Here is a 27,140-nt window from a genome sequence, read left to right as displayed (position 1 = left end):
CGTCAGTTGATCGTCGCCATACCACCCGAATTCCAAGCTGGGGTCCCACAAGCGTAACTGGAGCTCTGGCAGAGCCTAGTTGCGCATCGAAACTCTATGGATCCTCCTCTCATGATATCCTGCAGTCGCCACATGGCGGGAATGAAAAGCTGTTCGTGACTCGTGGGAGTTGGGGAAGCGATCTATCTTCTTAGAACCAAGTCACAAGTCAGTGTCCCCTGCACGGTGGGTACCATCATGTAGTGGCAGTGTGACAGCCGGTCCCTCCGCACATGGCAAATCCCATCACGCGTCGGAAGGCCAAGGGCAGACGGTACAAGTCTCTTGTCACCTAGGCGACTTCCTGCAGTTGACAGTTTCTGGGTTGTACAAATGAGGTTGAGGATATTCGGCATGCTAAGGCGGTGCTGCTATCAGAGCATGCATGTCTGTGTAGATCAACGAAACTGAGGCTGAAGTGGAAAGGAGGATGGCTCGCCCGTTCCGGTTGTGTCCGATGAGGGCAGAAAGCGTCGTGCAGGATGAGCTGATTTGTGTAAAGGCGTAGCCATGCCGCAGGGTATGTCAACGAGGCTAAAGCTTTGGCGTCTCTTGGCCGTAACGTCCATCAATTGCCTCACAGGGTAACCTGGATGATCGAACGATTCACGGACCTGAGAGGTCGATATCTTTGTCGTTCTCGGGCTAGTATTGGTCATTGTCGCCTACCATTGAACAAGAGGTGAGAAGCTTTCACTCCCAGTGCCGAGGACGAAGGTACTAGAGTTGCGTGACTTCTCGGTATAGGTCCGATATGGGGCATGGAAAGTTGAGGTGTGAGTTGCCCATTGGAAATTGAGGCGAGCTGTAACAAGCTGGAAATTGGCAGACTATGGGTCAATGCTCGGCAGTATCTGCATAGGTATAGAGACTACGGTGGAGTGAGAAGCACCAGCCACGAAGACTTTCCAGATCGCCCTCAGTATGTGCCATGTGCCTCCTTCTCCCTCGACTTTCTCGACTTCCTCCCTCCCTTCCTCTCGCTACTCACAGCAGCTTTTTCCTATTACTTCCGGCTATTACGAGGCCTTATTCCTCCCAATCTCCTACAGCACAAGCGCCAACGCAGCCCCACCGAATAAGGCAGCCGCACCGACAGCACCAGTCTTCAACGGTGCAGCAGCCAGACCAGTGAAGGTAGCAGTGGCAAGCGTGCTGGTAGCTGTTGCCGTAGCTGAGCCATAGCTTCCATTGTTGGCGGCATTAGAGACCGGCCAGGCGGGCACACCGTCCTCAGTACCATTGACTGGTGGGGTCCAAGAGGCATTAGGATTCAGCACATTATCCACGAAAATGACCACACCTTCAGAAACTGCGAGGTCGACATAGTTGATTCCGGCGTTGTTGATAAAGTAGTCTCCTGCAGGGGTAATAGAGACTGTCAGAGACTGGCCTTGCAACGTGGTCAACTGCGTTCCGTTCTGGAAGTCGTCAAAGTGCCAGACTTTGCCGGTCACCACATGGTATTTGAGCACTTCAGCCAACTGTTCGGTGCTCAGCTCAGAGAGAGCTTGCTCCACAGCTTGGAAACCGTCATTGACAGGTATGATGTACGTCGCATCGTGGAGCAGATCAATTTGTTCGGTTAAGCCAGTTTGATTCAGGGCTGTCACGAAGGAGCTGCCGTTGAAGTCGCCTGAGGTCACGGTTTCGGAGACACTTGGAGGAATCTTCAGTACGCCATTGATGAGATAGATCCATCCTTGAGAGAAAGGAATTGGCGTGGCAGGTCCCTCGGGGTTGTAGTCCAACCCGCCATAGAAGCCAACAACATTTTCGTCATCGTCGTAGTAGATACCAATGTCTTGTCCGCCAGTCACATTTGTATAATTGCTTGAAGTCAATAGGGTCGGAGAGATGTAGTAATCCGTAATATTGTTGTATCCTCCATCAATGACATGGTACAGGAGCAGATTCAGGAGGTAGTCGTCACCAGCATCCTCCAGTGCCTGTCCAGCCGGAGTGTTCAAAAACTCTGCAATGGCAGTATCGTTTGGGGCAAGGAAGGTGAGGTTTGTCTTCCCAGAAATAGCATCCAGAAAGCCGGGGACTTCTGACACCACTTCGCTGATGGTGGAAGCCCCTTTCGTAGAATTGAGGACTGTAACTAGATCTGTCGGAGTTTGGGCAAGGACGGCGGCAGCCAGAGCTGCAAGGACAAGTCCCCTGGTCGCCATGGGGAGAGATGGAGAGAAAGTTTGCGGACGACGTGTGCGAGTAGTTGGGATAGAACGAGAGACGATGCAAAGCTGAAGAGAAAGGAACATCCACGAGGGCAGCAGACAGAGTATATGTGCTCGAACAGCTCACTCCATCACCCTCGGATATCGACTTGCTTCGGGCTCCAGCTGGGTACCTGACCGCTCCATCGCGCATTCAATTGACTAATACAAACACAGAGGAGTGCTGAAAAGCGAGCACGCAGACCGTTGAGGTCAAGGGCGAGAGGATGAAGCCTTACCATAGAAGACTAGACACAAGTATTCTCCAAGCCATAGCTTGCGGGAAAAAAGCTGGTAGACGGATGCATCAAGCAAAACGAACAGGAAAAGGCAGTTTATTGCCCACTTCCCGCCTGTACCCAACCGACATGGCCGACAACATCACAGCTAACGGGATGTACCTTTTGATCGCGTCAACCTTCCCTATATTCGACGCAAAACTCGGCGGTGGCCTGCAGAAAAACCTGTTTCCTCGGACCTATTCTGGCTTCGTCGATGGCGACATGAGCTTAGAATCGTCAAGCTCTTCAGGGCCGACACCGGCGGGATCAGATGAGGAGGTTGTAGAGAGCCAGAGAGGCTGGAAGATGAGGATGATGATGTGAAGAAAAAAACCGAGACCCATTTGGCGCCTTGGCCCTGAATCTTATCAGATAATTATTATCAGATAAGATGAAAAATTCCCATCCATGTGGAGAAGGGCGCGACGGTTATGCTTCTAGATCAAGGCATTCAGGCCTGAGGCCTGAGGCCGGATGCCAGATGCCAGATGCCAGGGCAGTGGTCTACGACAATGGTGGCTTCCGCCATCTCCGGTCTCTGTCGAGGTATCATCTCTAGGCGATGGATGCCCGGAATCAATGGCCCCCATTCCTGTCACTCTCCACTCTCAGCCACAGTTGACCGTTGTAATGGAAAAGCAGCATGGTAGCGAGTATATCACGAGACTTTCCCACTATCAACAATCGCCCATTGCGGGTATTCCGCTCAGATTGTCACCGCAAACTTGCGAAATCTTTCCTCCAACTCCTCCAGCTCGCAGATGATATCTTGGTGGAAGGCTTCCTGCAGCTTAGTCTTCCCCAGATCAGATCCATGCCCGAAATCACATTGGATACATTTCCTGACCACTTCCGCGTATCGAGGACCCAACATACTGGCAGCGTCATGTCGTGCGCGATCCGCCGTGTAGTAGTCCGTGTTCTGAGCCTCATGGGCATCTACGTCGGCGGGCTTCTGAAGAGCCTTCAAGGGCGCCTGGTACACCAACTCCAGGAGCATAATCCCAAGACTGAAAAGGATCCGGTTCCGGATGAGAGTCCTGCCAGGGAACGTGGTACGTTTGGCCAAGGGCCCATGTGGTCCTTTGATCGAAACACTTACATATGGCGCATTTGCAAGCGTTTGCATGTGTAGAGAATGCTCGTCGACTCCAAGGAGAAAGACGTCCTCACTGGCGATTGAATTGGTGAGCCAGGGCGTCGCGTGGAATTGGAGCACAGCAAGTGCAAGCTGCTTGGCTAGCGTGATCCGCTCGTGCCGCGGAATACCAGTGCCCAACCTATTTACATCTCGGAGTGCGGTATAGACGTCGCGGAGAGGCTTCAACGCTAGACCTTTGCTAGCCGTTATAGTTTGTACTTCAGAGTTGATGTATACAAGATGCTTCGACTTCCCCGAACATTCAAGATAGCCGACACAAGGTTGGGGGCTTCGCAATGGCTGTCCGACAAGTCTTTTTAGACGATTGCAAAGGTTGCTGTGGGCGCAGAAGTTCAGGATTTCCGATTCTGGAGGACTGGGCGGTGTAGCAATCATGGTTGGAGGCGCTGTTGGGCCTGTGCTTGGATGAAATTTGACTGACTTCACCAACTTCTTCGGCTTCCTGACAGCCTCAGACGGAGATGAGGATTGTCGTGGTCGCTTATGTCGCGAGGCAACTTCTGCTAGCAAATTGCCAGTTTCCGCGCTGTGAATGGTGCCCGTAACTAGAGACTCAATCGTCAACCACGTTGGATGGTTCAATTCGCTGCTCTGACTGTCGCAGCTGGCTGACTGAAGTGTGGTCCTTCTGAAGGCTATGGTAAAGCGTACATGTGAAGAATCTCCATGTGCGGGACCAAGACTTAAATGGGCATGGTGTGTCGTGTGCTTTGTACACGCTTGCCCCAGTGCCTCATACAGGCTGTCCGCAGCATCTTTGACAGCCGCGAGTTTGGCTACCCTGTTGCGTGTTGCCCAGCTTGGCTTCGAAACAGCGTCTCTGGCTCGCGGAAGGGTCGTCTGTTCGATCAGAGTGCGGAAATCCTTAGTGTACCGCCTGATGTTGGTGATAGTTTCTTGTATCTGAGCATTCGACAGAGCAAAATGCAATTTCTCTCCAAAGCCCGGACGGCTGCCGTTCTCGGCCTGGTCGAAATTCAATACCTTGAGCTGGGCGTCAAGCAAGCGAATCGAGGTTTTCAGCGCCTCACTCGAGTCGGCCATGCGCTCTGCGAAGTATGTGTCGATCTCTTCATCTTGCCATCGTGGGTGATCTGCGTTTTTGAGCATCTCCGACGCCAACTCGTCTCCAAAACCGATATCGTATGCCAGGAGCCGTTCGACCGTCTTTCGGTATATTGTGCGTTGGATGCCCACCACCGATACCAACTCTTCTTGTCCCTCTTTATATCTGCAATATCTCTTGATGCATCTCGCAGCGGCTGAGTAATGTTCGGCAGCAGATATGATAAGGGGTGCGATCGCAAGCGCAAGGCCAATGGCCTCGGCCATTGCCACAGGAGGAACCGCGTGGAGGGACTCGACGTTGCCTGTACTTTAATGAGATCCGTTGATAGACCTGTGCACACGTAGGAGACATGAATGGCAGTTGAAGTATACAGATATCGATTGGCTTCATCTGCCGACTCGAGCTGTGATGGACGAGTGCTTCAGACGTCGGCTGCGGCTGGGCTGTGGTAGGCAGAAACGAGGCTGAGCTATAGTACACAGCCACGTGCTGCACACAGCCGCATCGGCAACCTGTGTGGACGATCTTGCTTGAGCATTTCCGCCTGTGCATTTTGACCTGCTATCCCGCATCTGTTGTCGAGTGTTGTAAGATTGATCAAACCCAGTACTGTGTAGTTGAGGGCTGCGGTTGTCTGCCGACGACGATGCCTCGATCCCGCCGCTCCCGTCGCTCTTCCCCGCCAAGTGATCCACCTGTTCGGCCGAGTTTCGACAACACTGAACTCGTTGTCGACTGGGTGAACGCTCGTCAAGATGGCGAAGTGTCCCGCGAGGTGTCCAGCGAGATCGGGATTGTTTCAATCCTCTACGAAGCATGCCTCCGCCTGCTTGCAAGTATCTCGCGGGAATATGTGGCAGGCCAGAATGCAACTCACCAGCAAAAATCACGTCTCATAGACAGCCAGGCCGCGCTCTGCCTTTTTGGCGACGGCCTTGTGGATCACGGGGAACTGGAAACCTGCCTCAAAACCGACGACGAACTTCGAGACGACCTGGTCACTTTGTTCTGCAGTCTTGGTAGTCTTTTGCTCAGAGGTAAGCCGGATTTACGAATGGACCCCCCTGCTCTCCTGACGCCAACTTTGCGCCACTCCATTCTGACATGGCTTGACAATGCAGGTGTCGAGGATCGCTCCCAAAATGATTTCCCTCCCGAGAAATCTCGTGAAGATCTTGTGAGCGAGCTAAAGGGGGCACTAGACAAAGCTTCGACCATCATCTGTCAGTCTGGTGTCGAACAGGATGGCAACGATGATCCCTCGAGCTCGAGCGACGGTGAGAGTGAGAGTGAGACAGGCCAGGGTGACGCCCGAGACGGAGGCAAGTTGATCGATGAAGATGCTTTGAACAGTCTGGACGACTATGTCACGTCTTTACTGGACCTACGGCCATTGCTGGACGATGTCATCCACGATGCCCTCGTCCGCCACCCAAAGCCAGGCACTCGCAACGAAAATATAATCTTTAGTGTCACCGAAGCGGCTCGCCCGTACGTGCTTCAAGTCCACGATAAGTTCCGGAATGCGAGTCCGTTTTTGGTCGAGCACCTGGGAGAAGCCAACTGGCAGCGGTATGTGCGTGTCAAATCAAAGATGGAAGCTGGTGGTGTTGTCGAAGATCTCCCAGAACTCCCCAAGTCACTTTTCCAGCCATTCTCCGACTTTCGCGATTCCGGCATCGGCTCCAGCCATGCTATGTCAACCGCATCACACACATCATTCCAGTCAACTGATACAGACGCCTCCAAAGGGAGAGCACGAGTTCCGAAAACGCCATCCGAAGTCAATCGGGGACTTGCTTTTACGTGCTTCATCTGCGGCAAACGACTCTCGACCATCAGGAATCGAATTGACTGGAAAATGCACGTCTTCGCTGATCTGAGCCCCTACATATGTACCTTTCAGGATTGTCCCACGATGTTGGACACTTACCCGACCAGGAAACTCTGGGCAGAACATGAGCTCACCGAACATCGTTCAGACATGTTCTTCGAATGCCATGACTGCCCTGGCACATTCTCTGTTGCGTCTGACTTCACCCAACATCTTGCCCAGGAACACCAGTACAGCTCCCTTAATCACACGCAGATGCTGGCCGTCTTGTCAGCTGCAAAGAAATCAACTCCCCACCCAGTTGATACCTATCAATGCCCCCTCTGTCACCGTGATGGATGGGACTCGCGGCGATCCTTCATAACCCACGTCGGGAAGCATCTAGAAGAAATATCGCTATCCGCGTTACCAAGAGATGTTGACAGTGGTTCGGAGGCGGACCAAGACGAGTCTCGGTCATCGAGCTCGACATGCAAGGATGGTCCAGACATAGCCACCAAAGTCGTCAAGCGTTCACACTCGAACCCGGAGCTAACTACGCTTAACCATGCCTTATCTTACCTCGATCAAGTCAAAGCGGCTTGTCGTCACCAGCCTGAGATTTACGATCAGTTTCTCATCATCATGGGGGACATTAAGTCTTGGAAAATTGACACTCTGGAAGCTATTAGGCGGGTTTTAGAGCTACTTTCTGCTTCCCCGGAACTCATCAAAAACTTTGATTATTTCTTCCCTGCCGGATATAAGGATTTTACTGACGTGGAGGAACCAACATTCCCCCTGCGTGACGCTTCGAATGACGTGGCTGAAGCTTCAACGTCCGCCCAACCCGGGCCAGAACAAGACTTTAAGGAGACCATGGCTTATGTGATGAAAGTGAAAGTAAGTTTCTGTTCTCCCGTATAGTAACCAATCTTTTGTTGACCCGATGGTTGCAATATTATCCATCATGGCTGATAGGACTTTGCTGCGCAGCTGCATTTCAAGGATCAACCAGAGATCTACGAGAATTTCTTATCAGCTCTAAAATCCCACCACGTGGCGGCAAAGTCACCCGATCAAGTCAATGCTGAAATCGCCCAATTTTTCAAGGATGCTCCCGATCTGGCCGAGGGCATGAAGCGATATGTGACATATGTGCCGACCATTGGGGCAGGACAATGGTTCGATGATCTACCTAGCACCGAGACAATAGGAAGATGGAATGGTTCGGGCGACAACGGTTCTGCTTCCAGTGGAGACGTTGGCGAACACAAAGTCATGCCTGCAGGGTTGGCATTCGAGCCCGTCAACGTACCGGGGGAGAGTTTTCAGAGAACCCCCCAAGAGGAATGAAGATATACTGGGAGCTCGGCCGGAATGCCCACATAGAGAGCCACTGTGGTCTTCTAAAGAATAGGAATCGTGCCGGATGTGACCGACCGACCATCACCAGAATTACTGTTAGTTTGAGCCACCATGCACAGAAACTGGCGCACAGCAGAAAGTGCCTCTTCCTTCTCTGCCAGGACCTATCCAGCCTCCGTCTCCTCCAATCACATGGACCCCTCCTCCCGGGAAGAAAAAAATGCAATGCCATTATGTCGACGCTCACAACCCCCCCAGCGAACATGGCCACCTGGCCACCTGGCCACACGCCCAGCACCCATCCCCATGCCGATGAGATTCTCCGAGACGCCAGACGCTCGCGCATAGACCCAGAAGTATTTGCAGGGGGAACCGAGGGCGAGTGGGCTGGCCGCTTCACTTCCTTCGCCTTGACGTCCAAGTGGCAGGATTTTTCGCACGAAGAGGTTGTGGAGCAGCGTTTCGCAACGTAGCAGGTGGCTAGGGGTATTAGTACTCGATGAGTAAACCGCCCCCTGGTCGCTAGCTCGCTAGCTAGCTAGTGCGTGCTTGTTTGTATGTATAGAGTAAGAGCGCCTCAGGGGCACCTCAGCCTCGTCGCCACCACTCCGATCTGCCGGAAGTGCGGGACATGGGCCAGACCGTGGTGCGCGTGCGTGCATGCATGCATACCTCGGCGCTCTACGGCCCCGAAGATCTCTATCGAGTGCCAACTTCCACCGGAAGAGAAGCGGGACAACCTCGTGTGGTCGAAATGCATGAGACCCGGTAATATGGGAGACCCTGGCCTTGTTCCTTCCCGGTTCCTGAGTCTAGCCCGACTTGAGCGGCGTTGGCCTTTTCAATGTTCACGTTCGTGTTCATCTGTATCCCCTTTTTATCGCGTCTCGATGGGCCACAAACGAGCATGGTTGACTCGACGGGTTTGTTCTATGCTAAGTGAGGGACGGGCTCTACTCCGTTTCGAGATCCTGATCATATCATTCCAAATCATGACACGTCGGTATGAACGAGAGACTCCGTTTCCTTCCTTCCGTGTTGAAGAATCTCAACGTCGTCTATCTAAACGCAAACCGGCTCCTTGCCGCCTCAGACTCCCATTTCGACCCCGATCAAATGACACCTCGCAAGGATGGCCATAACCGTGTTTTGTAACGTCGCAACATATCTATCGGCAAAGGAAACTCTTCGGCTCATTATGGACAACCAGTGTCTCAAATAGCAGGTTTGCCAGTGCCCAGTCTAGCGTGGCGCGGCGAGGATAGAACATCGTGTGTAGAGTCGTCCGAAAGACCTGGTCGACTGACTTGATGCGAACGACTTTTGTCGCTTTGAAGAAGCCCTCAAATGCAACGGTCGAGATCTCGCGGAAAGTGCTTGCAATCGTTCCGTTTACGGGAGAAAGGCAAAAAACAACAACAGTAAACGCCTGCGCCATGAGGCATTGTTGCAGGTGGCAACTGTGGCGGAGCCGATCCCAAACTACCGTCGTCTCGACGAGTGGTTGTCTCAGCCGACCGTGTCCACAGAGTCGACTCCGGGGTCTCGTCTCCTCATAGAACCCTCATTCTGGATCATGACTCGGAAGCTACTTCGTTAGGTAGAGCCCCTATTGACGAAACTCCAGAAAGAGCCCTCACCAAAGTCGCCGCGAAACTGCTGTGGCACCTCATTGACAGCCCTGCCGCTGCCGCTGCCCGGACCAGGCCCCCCATTGAAATTGTCTTCGGCTATTGGAAATGGCTGAGCAATGGCCAGGTCATTGTACGTCAGGTCCGCGACGGGCCGAAAAGGAGTCGCATCAAAAGCATAGCCAGAGGTGGCTGGCGGGGCTGTCGACGACGTTTGCTGGAAGGGCGTACTCCAGTCAGGCATATCTCCAAACGAGGTATTGCCGCAGAACAACGCTGGCTGTTGTTGTGGCTGCTGTGGCTGCTGCTGCTCTGCCACTGGGTAGAAAGAAGCCGCCCCATGCGAGCTGGGTGTCACAAAGAGTTCCGAAGAGTGTGCGTCAGATCTAGGACTGCTAGACTTTGAAGTCAGCACCGGTGATGGTCGGTTCTTCTCCGCCCGAAGTAGCAAGTTCTGAATGACGTCAGCCCCCTGGCCAGCCACTTTGTTCGTGTTGCGGATCGTATTGAGTCTGAAAAGGGACTCCCTGATGCATTTGAAGGCCTCTGGGACCAACCGCGCATTTTCGTGCGGGAATGCGATCAACACAGCCAGCATGGAGACGCAAGGCTCCACGGTCAAGTAAGCGAGGGTGAACATCTTGTAGTGGTGTGGGGAGAGAGACTCGAAAAATCGTTGCTGGGCGTCCAACATGTGGATGGCCGCCTTCATGATCTCGGTGCGGCTCTTGGAGATCGAAAAGATATATGGTCGGTGAAGCAGAAGGATGAATAGCCATATGGTTGCACAGAAGAACTCGCGTTGTGATGCAAGCATGGGACAGTCTTCGTCGAAAGATGTGTCGGGATTGTCGAAGCGGAAGACAGCTGGGATGGTCGCGATAAACTCCAGGGCTCCTTGGTGCAGACGTTCCACCTTGCTATAGTCTCGCGGATACGGGCCTTCCAGCTCTAGCTCCCTGATTTGGGGCAGGTGCTTGTGCACATGGTACTCAAGCAATCGCACGGTGAATGTATTCGGTTTCTCATACTCGCTTCTCTCGAAAGGGGCTGTAGATGTCCGGTTCCTTGGGATTTCGCAGTCTGTCGGCGGAACTATCGTATAGTCATTGGCTTTAAAATTGAGCGGTTTTCCCAGGACCATGCCCATTTGGCTAGAGTGTGCCGTTAGCAGGGTAGGAATTGGGCACCAGCCCTTATCATTTGCTCACTCACCTGTCCCAGAGGAAAAGGTTCACCATCAAACGTCGCCGCAGCACGATGTCCCATAGCTCCACGCAGGCGCTCTCCGCATCACTGGCGTATAGTTTGCCATCGTCGCGATGGAGACCAATTTCTTGTGCGTTGATGGTTGCTTGTGCGAGGACATGCCACGCTTCCGCAATCAAGCCGCGGTTCTTGAGCCAGGCAGTGCGCAAAATCTGTGCTGCTATGTAGTCCAAGTTGATGACATTTTTAGGGAGGAGGCCCAAGAGCCGCATCGTCGGATCGTCGGACGGTCCATCTCCATCCACAACAATGCCTTTTATGCAGAAAGTGTGGAGGCTTTCCGAATGGCCCGCTGGGAGGAACTGTAAGGCGCAGACCAGGACCTGGAAGAGGAGGGCCGAAAAGATCAGCCTCTCGGAGGGAAATGTCCTCTCCGCTTGGTACAGGGGCGAGGTGGGTTGGTGGTAGTATTCCTCGAGTTTGACCGTGAAATGGTTGCGATCGAGGATGGTGTACTGCCAGTTGACCTCGTCGAAAAACACTTCGACCAGATCTCTCACGCAGGCCGAACATGGCAGTTGTTTCAGGACCGACTTGTAGATGTCGTAGGCGGGTTGGCACAGCGTGACGTTCCTCTGCTTCTGCGACGGTCGAGGGCTGCTCCCCAGCTCTAGATTCTCTAGTTTCTTGACAATGCCCAGCGAATTATGCACGTTGACGTTGGAGTAGCCGAAACAAGCCAGGTCGGGGCTCCATGTCTCTTCCTTTGCGGATTGGTATTCTTGGACACTGAAGTCGGGTGCCTTGGAGAAGGCGTCGACATACGAGCCCTCGACGGCCTTGTGGGAGCGACTGGAAATAGATCAATACCGATGTAGGGGGTGCCATTTTGGCATCCAAGCAGAAAGGGGCTTACCCCGGGATTGCGTCTCCATAGGAACAGCTGTCCTGCTTGCCTCGGAGGACACAGGTCATGCACGGTGTCTCCCTGTTGCACTGTTCGCTGTTGTCAGTCCCCGCGAACGACCTGTGCCAGGAGGGCTGGGAAAAACCTTCTGTTTGCTATGGCGGCAGTTGGTGCAACTAAAGGTGATGCGCATTCGTTTCTTTCGCGTTTGTTCGCCCGAAAGGCCTGCGGGCTGGCGTCGGCTGTCCATGGCGGTGCCGGTGCCTCGTTGACAGTGGTGTGTTCTCAATGGAAAGAGGTTTCTCGAAATCCGAGTCCTGCGGAGTATCTATCGTCTTTACATAAAGCCGCAAGCGATTGACTTACCCCTCGAGCCCTGATCCACTACTGCACGGAGCCGACGGTAGGGCCATGACGGGCGAGACTGGGCCATGTTGCCATGTCGCCCATTACTCAGCACCTGCGAGACACGACAGAGTTACAACCTGATAGGTAACGAGGGCATGGCTTCGACCTTATTTCGCCATGCCAGTCGGGTTGCGCGTTGCCCGATCCCTCGCAGGATTTGCCGCCAACTTCGCCTGATGCGGGCGGCATCGTGCGAAGAATAGGGAAGAATTATTCTCCTAGATTACCTAGCTATGCCTAGTCGATCAATCCACCGGCTGAGAAATAATCCATCGGATCCCACTTTCTCTGCATTCGCTCCGCTCATCCGCGCTGACGTTCGCCGATATACAAGCTGGACAGGTGAACTAGGTACGGGTCTACGCTTCCCAACTCGCAGCAGCCACCAGGAATGTCGTCTCTGCGAGAGAAGAAAACGCCCAATACAAAGAAGAAAACGAGAAGAAAATTCTCTCAGCAGCAGAGGCAAACGTAGCACCGAGCGATCGGCGCCGTGCAGACACGGAAGAGTCCCTGGGCGCACCTGTCGCAATGGATCGACAGCGTCAGGAGGATTGCGCTCCCATGCAAATTGGGCTCAGCCTCGCCACGTAGTTAATGAAGCCAACACCGCAGGATGAAGCAAATACACCTCTCCGGCGGTAACTCGTCTCGAAATAGGGCCTGGCAGATGGACTTTCCAGACCTCCTGCTCGCCACCTGGGCTCCATTCGACCAACATCAGACGTGGTCAACGACACCAATATTCGGAGAGCAGGATCTACAGCCTATCTCCCGTCAGGATATCTCCGCGCTTGGATATGTGCCTCTGCCGCTCATGAATCTCGACGGTGCAAGCAGCAAGGCCTTGAGCAGGCAATCGTGTGTCGAAAGGTATCCGACCCGAGACGAGAGGGTATGCACAAGGATAGAATCCTAGTCCGTCGCTCTTCCTCCTGCTTTCTTACATGAGTCCAACGCATCAATGGTCGTGGAGCATCCTTGATCGGCAGTCACTTAGGCTTGCATATAGCCCGCCCCCGCCCAGGCCGATGTCGCCTGGGGCGTGCCCTGATTCGAGGAAGTCACCATGCAACGTCGGGCCATATGAAACAGATGCAGGGAAAGGCCATGACTAATATCAAAGGATTGAATTAGGCATCTCGAGTGGAGATTGGGTTGTGTCCGTGCTGGGTGCTTCAGCATTAGTAGATCCATCAATGTCGGAATGTATGGGTTGATCTTTGTTGCGTCCACCACAATCTGTTGAAGTCCGGCCCAGCGCATTTGGAATCTTGCATCCTTGTGTGTCCAACGCTCCAGGATTACTTCTGACAGCTGCTCCAGACCCAGTGTACGGGTTCGGTAGTTGAGGATGAGGGACGGAATCGACGCTGTGGAGATTGTGTCGACCGTCAAACATGTACCGTGAGTACAAAAGTCAACTCGAGGGACAGGCACGCTGACGTGTTAGAGCGCGAGCGCAGGCATTGCCATCCAATCGCAAGTGCGATATAGACCCTCCGCAGAGTCTCCGGAGCGGTGGCTGGAGGGGGACTTGTCTTCTATCGCTTGCGGCAGCGGGTTCTCCGCTGAAATGCTTTCAGTTTCGCAAAGGTTATGCCTGTTACTTGACAGGTTAGGTAAACATGGCTTCCAATTAGGTGAGCAGGACAGGGCTTGGGTCTCAGGATCCATTGGTCTCATACACGGAACAAACCTGCAAAATGGACGAAAGCATCACTGACATCGACTTTGTGGGAAATACCACAGATTTGCAACCCGACAACGAGGAATCTCTCAAGTTGCATTGCCTCCAGACCAATTTGTTAATCGAGGTGGCAAGGACAGTCTCAATAAATGTTCAACTGCTTCTCGTGTTCAGGGATGAGGCCCCGACACCGACCTCTCATAAGTCCGACGAGTCTGTGGTCCTTGACGCTAGGACCTAGGCTAGGAGTTAAGTAATACAACCATCAGCGCCCCAGAAGAGCAGAAGTGTGGGAAGACAAGATCAGCAGACTTAGTCAATGGCAGTGACCACCAGCTGCTGTTAGACGGGACCCACCGGTGCTGGAGGTAATCCTAATGGCCTCAGAGCCTGGAGCCGCTGGCGAAATTCATCTCCCACGGTGAGGAAAGGAGGAGTCTTCTCACGAACGGGTTAGTGCTGGAAAGATGTACACCGAGTAGGACTCTCGGCCTGCATTCGCTTGTTGTCAAGGATTGGAGAGACAATGGCAACTAATGCAGTTGATCGGCTCTTGCAGACGCATTATCCTTGGTGATGCGAGCGACTTTCTCCCTTACCCACGGACATCCGGCATTTGAGAAGCTTTGCTCACCTGCCAAGCCACGGTTTCAGGGCAGACCGAATGGTTGCTAATGAATATGCACAGGAACCTTGACATCCTGAAGATCAGCAGAGCAAACTGTATATCCGTGAAATCGGCAGTCGTTTTCTGGCGAGATGGTCGGTGGCCATGCAATCAGAGAGAAGATTGTGCTTGCCCTTTTTCCGAAGCCCTTGGATTGGATGAGAGTCGTGACGACCATCTCCTTACCGTGGCTTAAATGTAGTGGTTCCATCTTCCTTCATCCTTTGCTTTGAAGTTTTCACACCTGACTCCTATTTCTGCATGCTTACCCTCGTTGAAGATTTTCATGCCTTAGCCTGTTGCTGGGATCCTTCTGCTTTCGCCGAGCCTCACCTCTAGCATGGGATCAATATACGCTTGGGCATCCTCTTAGGCTGACCTTGGGATCCTTTCCCACCCGTTCGAATACCCATCGAATGCTCCGTCAAACATTATTGAGGCTCATACAATATCCTTGAAAGCCTTCGTTTTGCAGTCATATGAAGCACCGAGAATCTGCACTGCCCGGGCAGGGCCTATCCCGATTCTGGTGCCACGAGGATCGGAGACACAAACATGGTTCAAGGCTGGCGGTCCGCTCCTGCAGAGAACGAGTAACGAGCAATGTTGCGACCTTGACGTTGTCCCGGCTAAATATTGAACGGATCGGTATACGTAATTCCTGCTATAACAATTCGCGGGACATCTTTTGGAGTTATCTTGAGGATTGAAAACTTTTCACGCAAACGCCTTCCTGAGGGAGGAACGATGCTCGCGTCAGTGCGTGGTACGGTCGTGGATGTCCCTCTGTGGCCCCATTGTCGAGAGGTTTATATTCAGGGTGCTTACCTAAACTCACGTCTGATTTGCAGACAGTTGTCTAGAATCCCTGAAGCACCAAAGTCGTCCGACATGCCGTATTCCGACAAGGCTGCGCTGATAGCGTAGATCCCACGCGCGGCAGGCGAGAGGCCGCCCAACCCAGGTGAATGATGACCGTCGAAACTCTCGTGGATTAGTCAGTCTCGAACTATTTTGAATGCCCCAGCTCTCATGGAACGTCCGACGGATATCCCCCTCTCTGCGGTTACATAACCGCGCAGTTGCTAGGACAGCACAGAATATCCCAAACAGGGCAATCAGAATCTGTGATCTGATTGGCGCTGGCGGACAATCATTATGCCGTTTCCGAAGAAAAGGATAAAATATGCTTGTTTGTCCCGCCATTTATCTAGGGCAACAATGCGGGACTAACGAGCCAGTCCCGCATTACGGCGGGCAGAAGGAGGGATAAAATAATGGCGGCTTGCGTCAGGAGCTTGGCGTTTGCTGGCCGGATAGACAGCGGACGGCTCATCCGCCAAAGCAGCAGATATTGCGGCATGTTGCCATTCGAGCTTCGGCGACACTGTCCTGCCCGCGGTAAGCATTCTACCGGTTCACGTGGTGTATACTTACCATTGTTAGCTATGAACGCTTCAAGAGGGGTTAGACTGAGATTTGATGACGTCGAAGTGCTAGACAGAACAGTGGACAAAAAGGAATGGCCACGAAATGCTCGTCATTCCCGGTGCAAAAGGCACACGGCACGACCTAGCACTTTCTGGCCCCCGGCGGTTCATATGCCTCATGGACCATATTATTCTCACCCCGGTCCGATCCCGTGTTTTCATCCCGTATGGGTCAAGTGCTAGTGCAACGATGACATCGCAAACAAGATAGGGAGCTCGCAGCCAGGTGCCGTGTCAAATTGTCAGAAGACGGATCAGAAGGTGCATGCCTCCGGCGAGAAGGCGTCCTTCTCCCTCAAGCCTGTGAAATAAGGAGGCTGTCCTCATTGACTTCACTTCTGCCGGTGGGTTGATACACCTTCGTCCGGGCCGACGTGATGGGACTGAAGTACGGCGGGGCCAATCAATGTTTTCACGACTGCAGGCTTTTCGCCAGGACAGTGTTGTATCGACCTGAAGCGGAAAAAACATGCCCAACATGAAGATCTGCCGGCATAAACCATCTGGGACATGCACCAAAGCTTGTACCAAACGAACGAAACTGACAGACAACGTCTGACTACATTATCTGGCAGGTAAGATAGAATGTCCATCTGTCACATAACTCCTCGTTGTCGTGGACGAAAACGATGCCCTCATGGAAGGACCAGCGGAGGCCCAATCTTAGGGTTGGACACAATGTCGACCTGCTTGGCGCTCATGTCAAGAGCATCACCACCTCGCGTCCGCAAGGGATGCTCTGCTTGGTCCAGGAACACCACTCGGAAACGGCCAACATGGACTGTTTTCCAAGTGGTGTTTTTCCCTGGATCGAAGAGGAAGAGGGACCACATGATTGACACAGAAGCATGGCACGAATCTGGGGTCAAATCAGAATGGAATGCCCCAGCAGAGTAGGCACCACTGTCTGTTTCTGGGGGGGCGCAATCGAAATCGGTGGTCGTGGCAGTGTCTCGAAACCTCTCCGAACCGTGATGGGCAATTATTTACCTGTTGCTCCGGGCGGCTTCTCCAGGCCGTCGGAAGCGATATGAACAAGTTCCATCTGCGGAGAGTGGCAGTCCTGTTGGGAACATTTGGGGGCTGATTATTGTTGTCCAATGCGGCTTGGTCTTCGCTGACACTTTGAGGTTGTTCTCGCGAAGAGCCTTCCATTACCCAGTTCGGAGAAAGCCGTAGTGTTGTCAAGCAGGAGATTTGCCCCAAAGTCTGGGGAACGCAAGTGATCCATCCCAGACTCCAGAAAACCTTAGAAGAGTGACGAAAGGCCGGGGCAATGTCGATACTCTGCCCTCGTCCGCCAACCTTCACAAAGGGGGAAAAGGGGGATCTATTATTATGGGGGCTGTTGATGTACGTGATGAGCATGGAAACCGGCTAGGAAGCTAAACTGTTCCGAGAACAAATCAATTTTGCGCAAACGACACTAGCCGGTCTTGGCACATCATTAGCGCCGGTGCTAATTTCCATCATGTCACTTCACACGTCAAACAGCTTTTATCATCTCCTTCATTTGCTGGTGATTGTTGTCTTTTTGACGTGCATGAGGTTGACGGGGGACTGAGGTTTCTCTCTTCGTCCTTCTTGAATCGATTGGCTGGCCGTGGTCCTGTCAAACTGGAACCTACCGCACGACGGCCCTGTTCCCCAGTCCAATGTTTGACCTTGTCTCGTCCCACTGCACAAAAGAGGCACAGTCACATCCAGATGCAAAGGCATGTCTCAGTCCGGTGGCGTCCAATGCCACACCAGGGGCCACGCCCCAAGAGGGAGATCCAAGGCCCCAATTCTAACGAAGATGCTCGAGGTCCGTCCAGGGTCGATGCTTGTCTCCCCCACAACCTCCGGACTCCTGAAATGTATCCGACTGGACCAATCCTCCGGCTCGTGTCGCTCGGGCTCGAGGTCGATCCAGTCCAAGCCGAAGTCGACCATGGTCCCAAATAAACCTATCCACTTCTTGACAACCATTTCCCAATTGTTTCTCCAGGGTCGTTGAGGGTGTGTGTGCTGCGTGGCGGCGTTGGGGCTGGTAGGGGTTTTCTATTTATTTATTTTTTTGACTCCCTTTCCCCCATCACGACCGTCCCCCCTTTCCCCGTTGTTTTTCCTCCGTGGTGTCTATATACAGCGATAGTATCTTGTTGCATTTGGCGTGTTCCGTCCGTACTTTGCAGTTCAGCTTCGAGTCTTTCGTTTGAAATCATCTTTTGCATATTTTACATTCGCTTCTCGACAAAAGCAAAGATGCAGTTGACAACTCTTCTGTTGGCATCCATTGCCTCCCTGGCAGCTGCTCAGACTGCCACCTCCACGGCAGCCACAAGCACCTCAACCTCCAGCTGCGCTGCCCAAAAGTGAGACAAGAGAACCTCCCCCCCAGTGGCGTTTGCATGCTGACAGATCGGTTTCCAGCATCCTCGATGCCTGCCTGGCCACCATCCAGGGACAGGTCAACTCGTGCGAGAGCACTGACTACGGCTGCCTGTGCACGCAGTACGGCAACCTGCTGACCTGCTACAACAACTGCCCCAACGACCCCGGCGTCACGTCCGTCCAGCAGGAGCGCGAGCAATACTGCGCCGCCGCTTCCGCCTACCCGTCCACCACCACCACCGCCGCTGTCGCGACCACCACCAGCAGCGACTCGTCCAGCGCAGCCGCCACGACCACCTCGGGCTCTGCAACCTCGACCGACTTCTCGTTTGGCTCCGGCAGCTCCTCGTCCTCCGGCGCCAGCGCCAGCGCGACCGACGGTTCCTCGTCTGGCAACGCTGCTCCAACCTTGGAGCTGGGCCGTGGCATCGTTGCTCTTGCCCTTGCCGGACTGGGTCTTGTCTTGTAAAAAAAGAAAGAAAGGACAACCACCTACAAAAAATAGCTGGGTCAATGTTATTGATACTCCTTGCTGTGTGTTCTCTGTTTTGGTCGTTCGGTTCTGGCAAGCATTGCGTTGGGACAAGGAGGAAACAAATAAAAAGCTTGTGCTGCCCCCTCCAGCCTGCGGCACATTCTCTCTGGAAGCGGGCGTGGAAAGAACAAATAGTTTAATCATTATAATCTCTCTCCAGCTTGACCTGCAAATTGGCTCCGCCTTCACTTTCTGCGTTGTGACCGTCGTTTCGGAGCTTGGGCTTCCTCTCCTTTACCGTCTTCGTCCTTTGCTGCCCGCTTTCTTCCTTTGAGAGCCGGTTGACGCTCCTGTTGCTGTGGAGCACCAGTATCCTTCGCGTCGTGATCACCGTGATCATCCACCGCCCGGACCGGACCGTGACTTTCGTGCCCACTCGGCGGCGGCCCATGTCCCTCGAACGCGTCCAGCAACGCCTGGCGCTCCGCGGCTTCCAACAGTTCCACATGCCCGAGGACGTAGGCGACCTGTTCCAGCTGGAGGGCGGTGACGTTCAGGGTCTCCAGCACCGGCACCGCCGCGTCGAGCAGCGTCAGGTACTCCTTGAGCGTGTACTTGAGCTTGTCGGCCTTGGCGGCGGGGAAGAACCACAGGAACATCTCGTCCTGGAAGAACGGGACGTGGACGGGGTCGAAGACGTTGAGGATCAGTGTCCCCGTGGCCGGCCCGATGCCGGTCAATTTGCACACCGCGTCCAGGGCTGCGGTGATGGCGGCTGTGGTTGGACGCGGCGGCGTGGAGGCTGAGGCCGAAGTCAATGTTGAAGAAGGAGAAGAAAAGAGTTTGGCGAACGCGAGAGACGTCTGGGCTTGGATCGTCGACCCGTCGTTCTTGCGAACCATGGCTGGGAGAAAGGGGCGAGAGTGGCCATGGGTGCTGCGAGAGGGAAACGAGTCAGCGCATCAGATCAGGCTCCATGGGCAGATGTTGAATGGCGCCCCAAGAAAAGGCCATCTCAGCAAAACTCCTGTCGCGGTAAATGGGGAGGAACATTGGGACAATGCCCCCAGCATTTAGGGCTCAACGCCTCCTCCTCCACGCCATCAGGACCCTCGTAGATGAAGGGGGACAAAATGTGCCATTGGGGACAATGTTGACTCCAAGTCATATGAGTATCCTGTAGCTCCCTCTCCTTGACAAGGAAACAAGCCAGGAATGTTGGATGAACAGAAGTAGACAAAGTAAACAGCCACATCGTATTGTATCACTTTCGCCATGCTCAGGCTGGTTCAACACCACCCTCACTTTCGACCACCTAAACAGAGGAATCGTATCCGACACGGGCAGGCGAACTTACATCTTCCACTGCACCAGCCTCTCAACAGCATCTTTGGCTAATCCACCGCCGCCGCCGTCTTGGGCATCAGGAGAATTCTTCTTTTTCTTAGTACTGTCCTTCTTTGAGGCCTGCGCGGCCGCCGTGGCCGATCCGACCCCAGCAGCAACAGCGGCAGGCAGCTCCTCGAACCTCCAGCGATCGCGCTTCAACGCGTCGGCGACCTTTTTGTCGTCGTTCTTGAGCTTGGATCGGTACACCTTCTCGACCAGCGAGGGGTACAACTGGAGCGCCTCATGAAATGCCGTGGGGGAAATTGCTGTTGGGGGAGGAAGAGATGGCGAAGGCGACGACATTGGATCTTGTGCCACTCCTGGCCCCGACGCCGCTGGATGCTAAGGGAGGGGTGATATGTTGCTTTGGTCCGACCAAGGACTTTGATGTGGCACTTGATTGATGAGCTCCCGTACCTTGAACGTGAGAGAGAGATATTATATATACCCCGAACTATTATACTTTATCCCTTACTATTTTCGATCAGGAAAGAGGAGCGAGCATTAATTAGTGCGGGATAGGGCGATGCTTGGAGAGTTTTAATCTAACTTAGTTTAGAAAGCACTTGCCATCTCACGCAAACCATGCTGACACTGGATTTGTTTCCAACGTTCTTTTGATTCTCTACGGTGCCCGTACCAATGTCGTCGAGACGCTGAATGTTGTCGAAGCAGTAAAGATTTAGTGCCCCGACTGCGGCCATGCGATTGTCATTCCACTTTCTTCCTGCCTTGATGATAGTCAAAAGTCACACCACGACTCAAACGTGGGAGCATAAACACGATTCTAGGTTCTGATTGCTATGAATTATTTCCCCTTGATCTATCAAGCTACATTTGTCCCTGATCCATTTGATAATAATATCTTTTCTGTTGAGACCGCAAATCGACAAGCATGGCGGTTCCGATGGACGCGATCCTGAATATTACGCTCGGCCTCATCCAAGAGGCTTATCAAATATACGAAGCCGCTAAAGCCGTCCCTACCGTCATAGATAAGGCTAAATCCGACCTCCAGCAGCTGAAAATCAGCACGCAGTTTCTAAAGAGAAAAGCTGAAGATGCCAACTCCGTTGTTGCTAGGAGTGAAGAAATGTAAGATGTTGCAATATGCGTTTCAGATACTGAGGGCGAAGCACCACTAAGTTTAACAGTCGTCAGGGGATTAAGGAAATGTACAGTGACCTTAACAAACCATTCGAGACTTTAATCACTTGGATGAAAAAACTACCCGGCAATCTGGCTTAAAAAAATTGTGGTGCGCAAATGATGATCGGTCGGAGATACATCGTATTACGGACGAACTCTCAAAGCACCGTGAGCAGTTGCAGACACTCATGAGTCAGATTGACAACGCTGGGATGGACGAGATCATCGAGCTCTTCAAGGAAATGAAACAAGCTCGGGAAAAATCTGCTGAACAACACCAGACGCAGGTCGTGCAAACCGTTATTCAGTTTATTGGGCCCTCTGAGGGTGTTACAATCATGCAGGGTGGCAACGCAACTGAGAACAACAAACCTTGGGATAAGATCGAGTCACATCCCGAAAGCAGGGACGAGTTAAAGGACGCTTTGTTACCGACGCCGAAGAGTGCCTTCAGCACGCATCATACAAGGGAAATGAAGCACTCTGTAAGGAATGAGGGCGGTGACAGCGTTTGGATTATGTGCGTGGACGGCAAAAATAGTGGTATGAAGACTCTTAAGGTGAGGAGTGAGGAGCATCTTCAATGCTGACAAAACTATAGCACGCTCCGTGATCGCCCAGACATATCTGGAACTCGTTCGAGCTTGGACCGTCAATACCACTGATCGATGGATGTATGGCAGAGTTGACTCTGCAGGAGTAGACATCAAAACTCCCTTCAACGAGACTGTCCCGCTTGCGTCTAGACCTGATACGGATGCAAACTCCAAGGCCATCGACATCCTTGCTGGAGACAGGAACCACTTTTGGTCGGAAGACTATCCCCACGAGAAAGCCGTCATCGTGAATAGAGTGAAGGCCCATCAGCCTCGTGGTATCGAAGAGCGGCACTTCCGCACATTCGAGTACATTCTCTGTTTCGACGTTTACGCGTTTGAAGCCGTCAAGAGGCTGAAGCAAAAAGCACAAGCAAAAAGTTCCTCAACTGGCAGTAAGGAAAGGATTTCGAAAGTCATGCTCCTCGAGGACTGCGCATGGCCAGATGGAGGGAAGACTTGTCATGATGCGGATGTGGTTAAGGACGTGAATTCTAGGATCAAAAAGCAAGTTAAAGACTTCTTGGGATCGGAATTCGGCTGGACAAAACCGCCTTTCCATAAGGGCATGGCAGGTGGTGAGCAGCGAACGCTCCATATGGTACTTCCGGAAAAGTATCGGCACCCAGTGCAGCAGGCCCTGAATCAAATGCGGAAGGAGTTCGGATGCAAAATCTACCTCACGTGGGAGGGAACGGCAGGCAAGAAACAGCTGGTGACCATCGTGGGAGCCCAAGGAAAGGTCAGAGTTGCTGAGAAAGCCGTGAGAGCGTTGGCCTAGGCTCTGCGTTGTTCCAAAGAGATCCCAGTAGCGTGCACGCCGAGCACGATACTGATACCGAAAGGGGCATCCGGCAACCTATCGGACAGCTCTACAAGGGTGACAACAATTTGTATCAATACATATCCTTTAGATGACTGATGATTCCCTGCCGCTTTGCTCTCCCACTGACGACTATTTAGTCCGCTCGCTCCGCCGTCCGCTTCCTTCTCTCTTGTCCCACTCACACGCCCACATTGCGGGCACCTACCTACTTACCCATATCTGACACAGCATGCGTTCTTCTAACCCTCAAACGTCCACCCTACCCTTGGACTTTGCACGACTGTGCGGTCGGCTATTTCAAGTCTCACTCTGGCTGCGGGACCGACCTCCTCATGGTCTGTTCCAGGGGTACCAGGTTCCTGACTTTCCCCGTTTGATGGTGTGGGTTTCCCGCCCGTCGTGACAAGAACAGCTCCGTATCTAATCTCCCTGTCACCCACTTCTTTGATCAAGTCTTTGATCGGCGCATTGCTGTCGGCACTTCGCAGGAGAGGTGGGTTGAACGCTTTGGCCGTTTCCAGTGGACTCATGCTGAATTTGCGGCCTAGGACATTGTAGCCCCAGAATGTTGCGGCGATCAACGTCAGGGCAAACAAGACTACCGCTGTGGCGACACCCAGGTACACATAATTGGTATGGTAGATGGGCCTGCTCAACGACTGACTCGCGGGGAGGATTTGCACCGGAACAGACGCATTTGCGGCGGCCAGGCTGCTGCGGAACATGAGCTCCCGTGCACCGGCCAGAAGGTCTGCTAGAGGGTCTCGGAAGGATAAGTTGCAGGACGAGGCAGGAGCCAGAGAATATGACTCAGTTATCCCGGTCAGGTTGGCGTATTGTGTTGCCATATTCCCCGTTGAAATTAACTCATACCCTACAGCTCCGACAAAGCGCAGGTGAGCGGCAGAGTCGTACCTATTACTCAAGGCATACCCAAATCCACCCAATGTGGTTGGCCCGTCCATGAGGGGGTCAAGAACGGGAACGATTTGATCAACAACGTCGTCGAAGACTGTCGTAGAAGGATCAAGAGAGATGGTTGAGGCATTCCCGTCAATTATAACCTGATATTGGACTGTAGCTTGCTGGAGGGTACAGTTCGTGACGCGAAGAAACCCTTGACAGTCGCTGGTCTCTTTAGCAGCGACGCTTAGGCTGATATTGCCCGGGATTTGCATGGCCCAGAAATAGTTTGTTTCGAAAGCCGTCGTGCCATTCACCACGGCGGGATCGGTAGAAGCGTTGAATGGTTCACTTGGGTTGAGGTCAAAGGGAAGTGTGTACGAAGAACAATTTGTCGCAAACCCAACGCCCGTGACCCGTGTTCCGCAAGTCCCTTGGCAGCCAGACCCTTGGAATGATATGGGCGCTTGAATATTCCAATCCTGAACGATATCGCTGAAGGGTGTGGTGAAGAGGGAAGCGTAATATGCCCGGCCGCTCACGAAACCGCTGAATCCGAAAGGAAGACTTGGAACAAGTCGCAACTGAACAGTAGTCTGCGACACATCTTGGCGAACAATGACTCGTGAAGCTCGTTGAAGAAGGGGTCCGTTAAATTGAGCAATCGTGGCCACTATGGTTGCAGTCGCCAGCCAGCTGATATGCTTTCCCGCGAGGAGGGCGGATAAGAAGCTGCCATGGCTCCAGTAGCGATGTAAATCAGCAATCGACGTCTTGTCTTTGAGCGACCGACGCCACCAGGCGACATTGGCGCCTTCTTTGAGAGCAAAGCCCATACAGATGTTGCCTATCGTCGAAGCAATCGAGAGGTAAGTCGAGGGTTGGTATCTCCAGGACGCGAGAGGTTTATCATTCGAGTACACCAAAATCGCCACAGACGCCGCCAGGCCCGCAAGAGCCCCTATGATGGCCGCGACGCCTAACCATGGAAACTGAGCGAGCAGGCCTGGCTTCCATGGCTTCTTGGCGACGGCAGTCGAAGCCGAATTATTTTGAACGCTCTTGGTCCTCATGGGCTTAATCTGACGAATATCGTTGTGATATGAAGAGATTGTTGTACACGGTTGTTGGTGAGAATGTATATTTCGGCTGAGAAGAGGACTGCTGAACTCTCACCTGGTGGTGAGCAGTGGCGGCAGAGCAGAGGGATATAAGGAAGCATGCCTTCCAACCATCAGATAGAATAGGCTGGCAATCAGTCGATGGCAAGCTTCAACGATTACCTTGAGGTCGACAACGGTGGGTAGCAAACCCTCTCATGTTGACTGCGGATGAGCCTAGGGCGCCGGCCATCGTGATATGTCGAGCAGCTGAAAATAAGCGAGGACGTCCGTTTACGAGCCTCGAGATGCCATGTAGCGATTACGAGTTGACTCAACAAGTCTAGATTCTTCCCATCACCTGATGCGTTTCCCTCACCGGCCAGGGCCTCTTTCAAGATATCAACCCGCCGCATTAGAAGAGCAGCATCATGAGGGCTGGAAACGGTAGAGAGATAGATTCGTGTATGCGCCTCGTACTCGGTGTCGATGGGTTTGTTGGTCGGAATAGGAAAACTCGGCCGTTTGCGAATAAACTCCAGACCATCCGCATCGTGAACGGGCTAGTCCATACGGGAAGGGCGGGAGGTTTGCGGAACCTCAACACGGAACGGCCTAGCCCGTCTGGGGCATGGCGTGGCCCATTCGGGAACAGCCGTATTTCGTTGCATTACGAAAGGGTGTTCTATCTCAAGATGAAGAAACCCTCTTGAGTTCAGCTGGCAGGGTGCATCGCGTCGGGTCGAGCCCAAAGGCCCACCCTCAGTGTGGCGGGTACAGGGCCTAGTAAGGCTGGAGTCTAGACCTCGGTCGTCATTACCACCATCATTCCAGAAAGCGAATCTGCATGTATGTTTACGAATAGGGCATGGATTGTTCACAGCTGCAGAGTCCCCAATACGAACTGCAACGCTCGTGATGGGCGCCACCCCGTCCAGAGATAGACTAGTCTGTGCGTGAACAAGGATTGTTCGTGCTCAGACAAGTCACAAGTGCCACGCAACCCTCTTTTTTACCGCGCCATAGAAATGATCCGTAGTCGGCATTTTTGCCCATAGACCAGGTATTTGACTCGGCTGCACGCCTGAGGTTCCAAACGATTTTGCACTCGAGGTGAATCAATGTCCAGATGTTGTCCTGTGTTGTGTTTGTGTCCGTCCTTGCTGCAGCAGCTGCAGCAGCAGTCGTCGACGCGCTGAACCCCGCGAGCAGGACTCGTGCGGCTGCTGGTTATGGGCAGATGCGAGTTCCAGCTGTAACAGAAGCTCCATATCTTTCACCCGACCTGCTGCTCAACAGACGAAATTCTCCCTCAGTTTGTGGATATGTTCTTGGAATAGAATGTAAGTAACTCGTTCCATTGTGCTCACTGAAACATAATAAATTGTGGGTGCATCATTTTACAAGTTCCGGGGATGAAAAGGAAAGTGCTAATAGCTACTCATTTTCTTCTAGCCGATCCATGGACATGCGATCCGGGCAACTATTGCGGCATCCAAACCACTTTGAATGCATTTGGCTGCTGTGAATCATCGCTGTCGGAGGGGTCCCTTACTGGATGTTTCTTCCTGACGCAGTGTCTCAATTCGCAGGCATATTATACCATTTGTGATGCCGCATGCAAGTCCAATGACCTGATCGGGTGGTGGTAAGTGCCCTTGCCTCGAGACATCTCACGGAGCACTGATGGTTGATTGTTCCTCGGTAGTACCGATTCAACCCGGCCATATTGTGAAACGTACCTTTCAGGTACGTTGACGGGATTCGGTTGTGGGACAGAATCAGGCGCCACGTACGGCGTCTATTCGACATTTGGTACCGAAAATTATAATACAACAACAACGACGACGACGACGACGCCCGTGAACTCTCCATTCACCACCTCACAAGCCAGCCCGACTACCCTCGACACTACGTCTTCATCTGCAATCCCATTCACTCAATCACAGCGAACCTCAAGCGCCAATGAGCCCACTTTTACCGTCACAAATCCATTTTCTTCCTCCGCCACGGAAACTTCCAATGGCGCTGGCGGTGCCAGCGAAGTGGTTTGGACCTTTGAGAGTTGGATTGCCGTCTTGGTTTCCGGTGTCCTTGCAATTATATGATGATCATGGCGATGTAGATAATACTAACAAATTGTGCGTTCCTTGATTATCAGAGAGTATTGGAGGCGCCCTCGCGGCTGGCAGGTAGAAGGGTAATAGGGGTTGACGGGTATTCAGGATTGTCTACGCGATGCTATTCGACCGCACGGGGCAGGCTTGATGATAGACAAGGGGCGTAGCTCTGCGAGGTATGAACTGGATTCGGGGCCGCCCCGAGCGTGTATCCCTCCCCCCGGTCGATCTTCCGGGGGCCGATGGCCCC

General features: G+C 53.0%; 9 protein-coding genes across 10 annotated transcripts; 4 read left to right on the top strand and 5 right to left on the bottom strand.

Annotated features, from left to right (window-relative positions):
- Window positions 1–795: 795 nt before the first annotated feature.
- Window positions 796–2,728, bottom strand: PV07_03367 (uncharacterized protein). The gene has a single exon (XM_016390085.1). The coding sequence runs from the start codon at window positions 2,304–2,306 to the stop codon at window positions 1,086–1,088; it is 1,221 nt and encodes a 406-aa protein (XP_016251987.1). The 5' UTR covers window positions 2,307–2,728; the 3' UTR covers window positions 796–1,085.
- A 215-nt stretch (window positions 2,729–2,943) lies between these two features.
- Window positions 2,944–5,390, bottom strand: PV07_03366 (uncharacterized protein). The gene has a single exon (XM_016390084.1). It carries the CDS (start codon window positions 5,034–5,036, stop codon window positions 3,249–3,251), a length of 1,788 nt encoding a protein of 595 aa, XP_016251986.1. The 5' UTR covers window positions 5,037–5,390; the 3' UTR covers window positions 2,944–3,248.
- PV07_03365 lies at window positions 5,320–8,689 on the top strand. 2 transcript variants are annotated; one of them, XM_016390082.1, is made up of 3 exons: window positions 5,320–5,810; window positions 5,895–7,489; window positions 7,583–8,689. In XM_016390082.1, the coding sequence occupies exons 1-3, from the start codon at window positions 5,420–5,422 to the stop codon at window positions 7,940–7,942; spliced, it is 2,346 nt and encodes a 781-aa protein (XP_016251984.1). In that variant the 5' UTR covers window positions 5,320–5,419; the 3' UTR covers window positions 7,943–8,689. The 2 variants fall into 2 exon arrangements, with proteins under 2 accessions (XP_016251984.1, XP_016251985.1); XM_016390083.1 differs by having other exon boundaries at window positions 5,895–8,689.
- A 138-nt stretch (window positions 8,690–8,827) lies between these two features.
- PV07_03364 (uncharacterized protein) lies at window positions 8,828–11,996 on the bottom strand. The gene is made up of 4 exons (XM_016390081.1): window positions 11,847–11,996; window positions 11,711–11,790; window positions 10,801–11,646; window positions 8,828–10,739 (listed from the first exon to the last, which is right to left on the bottom strand). Exons 1-4 carry the CDS (start codon window positions 11,949–11,951, stop codon window positions 9,551–9,553), a joined length of 2,220 nt encoding a protein of 739 aa, XP_016251983.1. The 5' UTR covers window positions 11,952–11,996; the 3' UTR covers window positions 8,828–9,550.
- Window positions 11,997–17,983: 5,987 nt separating this feature from the next.
- PV07_03363 (uncharacterized protein) lies at window positions 17,984–19,032 on the top strand. The gene is made up of 2 exons (XM_016390080.1): window positions 17,984–18,313; window positions 18,372–19,032. The coding sequence occupies exons 1-2, from the start codon at window positions 18,204–18,206 to the stop codon at window positions 18,799–18,801; spliced, it is 540 nt and encodes a 179-aa protein (XP_016251982.1). The 5' UTR covers window positions 17,984–18,203; the 3' UTR covers window positions 18,802–19,032.
- Window position 19,033: 1 nt separating this feature from the next.
- PV07_03362 (uncharacterized protein) lies at window positions 19,034–20,646 on the bottom strand. Its single transcript, XM_016390079.1, has 2 exons — window positions 20,165–20,646; window positions 19,034–19,743 (listed from the first exon to the last, which is right to left on the bottom strand). Exons 1-2 carry the CDS (start codon window positions 20,497–20,499, stop codon window positions 19,053–19,055), a joined length of 1,026 nt encoding a protein of 341 aa, XP_016251981.1. The 5' UTR covers window positions 20,500–20,646; the 3' UTR covers window positions 19,034–19,052.
- A 445-nt stretch (window positions 20,647–21,091) lies between these two features.
- On the top strand, window positions 21,092–21,444 carry PV07_03361 (uncharacterized protein; the record flags this gene model as incomplete). The annotated part of the gene is made up of 2 exons (XM_016390078.1): window positions 21,092–21,291; window positions 21,351–21,444. 2 exons carry the CDS (start codon window positions 21,092–21,094, stop codon window positions 21,442–21,444), a joined length of 294 nt encoding a protein of 97 aa, XP_016251980.1.
- An 89-nt stretch (window positions 21,445–21,533) lies between these two features.
- PV07_03360 (uncharacterized protein) lies at window positions 21,534–22,722 on the top strand (the record flags this gene model as incomplete). The annotated part of the gene is made up of 2 exons (XM_016390077.1): window positions 21,534–21,888; window positions 21,947–22,722. The coding sequence occupies 2 exons, from the start codon at window positions 21,534–21,536 to the stop codon at window positions 22,720–22,722; spliced, it is 1,131 nt and encodes a 376-aa protein (XP_016251979.1).
- Window positions 22,723–22,830: 108 nt separating this feature from the next.
- Window positions 22,831–24,743, bottom strand: PV07_03359 (uncharacterized protein; the record flags this gene model as incomplete). Its single annotated transcript, XM_016390076.1, has 1 exon — window positions 22,831–24,743. The coding sequence occupies one exon, from the start codon at window positions 24,741–24,743 to the stop codon at window positions 23,007–23,009; it is 1,737 nt and encodes a 578-aa protein (XP_016251978.1). The 3' UTR covers window positions 22,831–23,006.
- Window positions 24,744–27,140: the final 2,397 nt, after the last annotated feature.

Source organism: Cladophialophora immunda, assembly GCF_000835495.1.
Source record: "Cladophialophora immunda strain CBS 83496 unplaced genomic scaffold supercont1.2, whole genome shotgun sequence".
NCBI lineage: Eukaryota > Fungi > Ascomycota > Eurotiomycetes > Chaetothyriales > Herpotrichiellaceae > Cladophialophora > Cladophialophora immunda.
This window is presented reverse-complemented; position numbering and strand designations above follow the sequence as displayed.

What these genes read in the sequence shown, in the direction of transcription:
- PV07_03367 (XM_016390085.1), bottom strand. Translation starts at nt 2,306, where the DNA reads ATGTTCCTTTCTCTTCAGCTTTGCATCGTCTCTCGTTCTATCCCAACT.
- PV07_03366 (XM_016390084.1), bottom strand. Translation starts at nt 5,036, where the DNA reads ATGGCCGAGGCCATTGGCCTTGCGCTTGCGATCGCACCCCTTATCATA.
- PV07_03365 (XM_016390082.1), top strand. Translation starts at nt 5,420, where the DNA reads ATGCCTCGATCCCGCCGCTCCCGTCGCTCTTCCCCGCCAAGTGATCCA. An exon ending in TGGTAGTCTTTTGCTCAGAG is followed by an intron (nt 5,811 to 5,894) that starts GTAAGCCGGATT and finishes TTGACAATGCAG; the next exon opens with GTGTCGAGGATCGCTCCCAA. An exon ending in CTTATGTGATGAAAGTGAAA is followed by an intron (nt 7,490 to 7,582) that starts GTAAGTTTCTGT and finishes TTTGCTGCGCAG; the next exon opens with CTGCATTTCAAGGATCAACC.
- PV07_03364 (XM_016390081.1), bottom strand. Translation starts at nt 11,951, where the DNA reads ATGGACAGCCGACGCCAGCCCGCAGGCCTTTCGGGCGAACAAACGCGA. An exon ending in GCCGCCATAGCAAACAGAAG is followed by an intron (nt 11,791 to 11,846) that starts GTTTTTCCCAGC and finishes AACAGCGAACAG; the next exon opens with TGCAACAGGGAGACACCGTG. An exon ending in TATGGAGACGCAATCCCGGG is followed by an intron (nt 11,647 to 11,710) that starts GTAAGCCCCTTT and finishes ATCTATTTCCAG; the next exon opens with TCGCTCCCACAAGGCCGTCG.
- PV07_03363 (XM_016390080.1), top strand. Translation starts at nt 18,204, where the DNA reads ATGCAGTTGACAACTCTTCTGTTGGCATCCATTGCCTCCCTGGCAGCT. An exon ending in TCCAGCTGCGCTGCCCAAAA is followed by an intron (nt 18,314 to 18,371) that starts GTGAGACAAGAG and finishes ATCGGTTTCCAG; the next exon opens with CATCCTCGATGCCTGCCTGG.
- PV07_03362 (XM_016390079.1), bottom strand. Translation starts at nt 20,499, where the DNA reads ATGTCGTCGCCTTCGCCATCTCTTCCTCCCCCAACAGCAATTTCCCCC. An exon ending in AGGCTGGTGCAGTGGAAGAT is followed by an intron (nt 19,744 to 20,164) that starts GTAAGTTCGCCT and finishes TCCCTCTCGCAG; the next exon opens with CACCCATGGCCACTCTCGCC.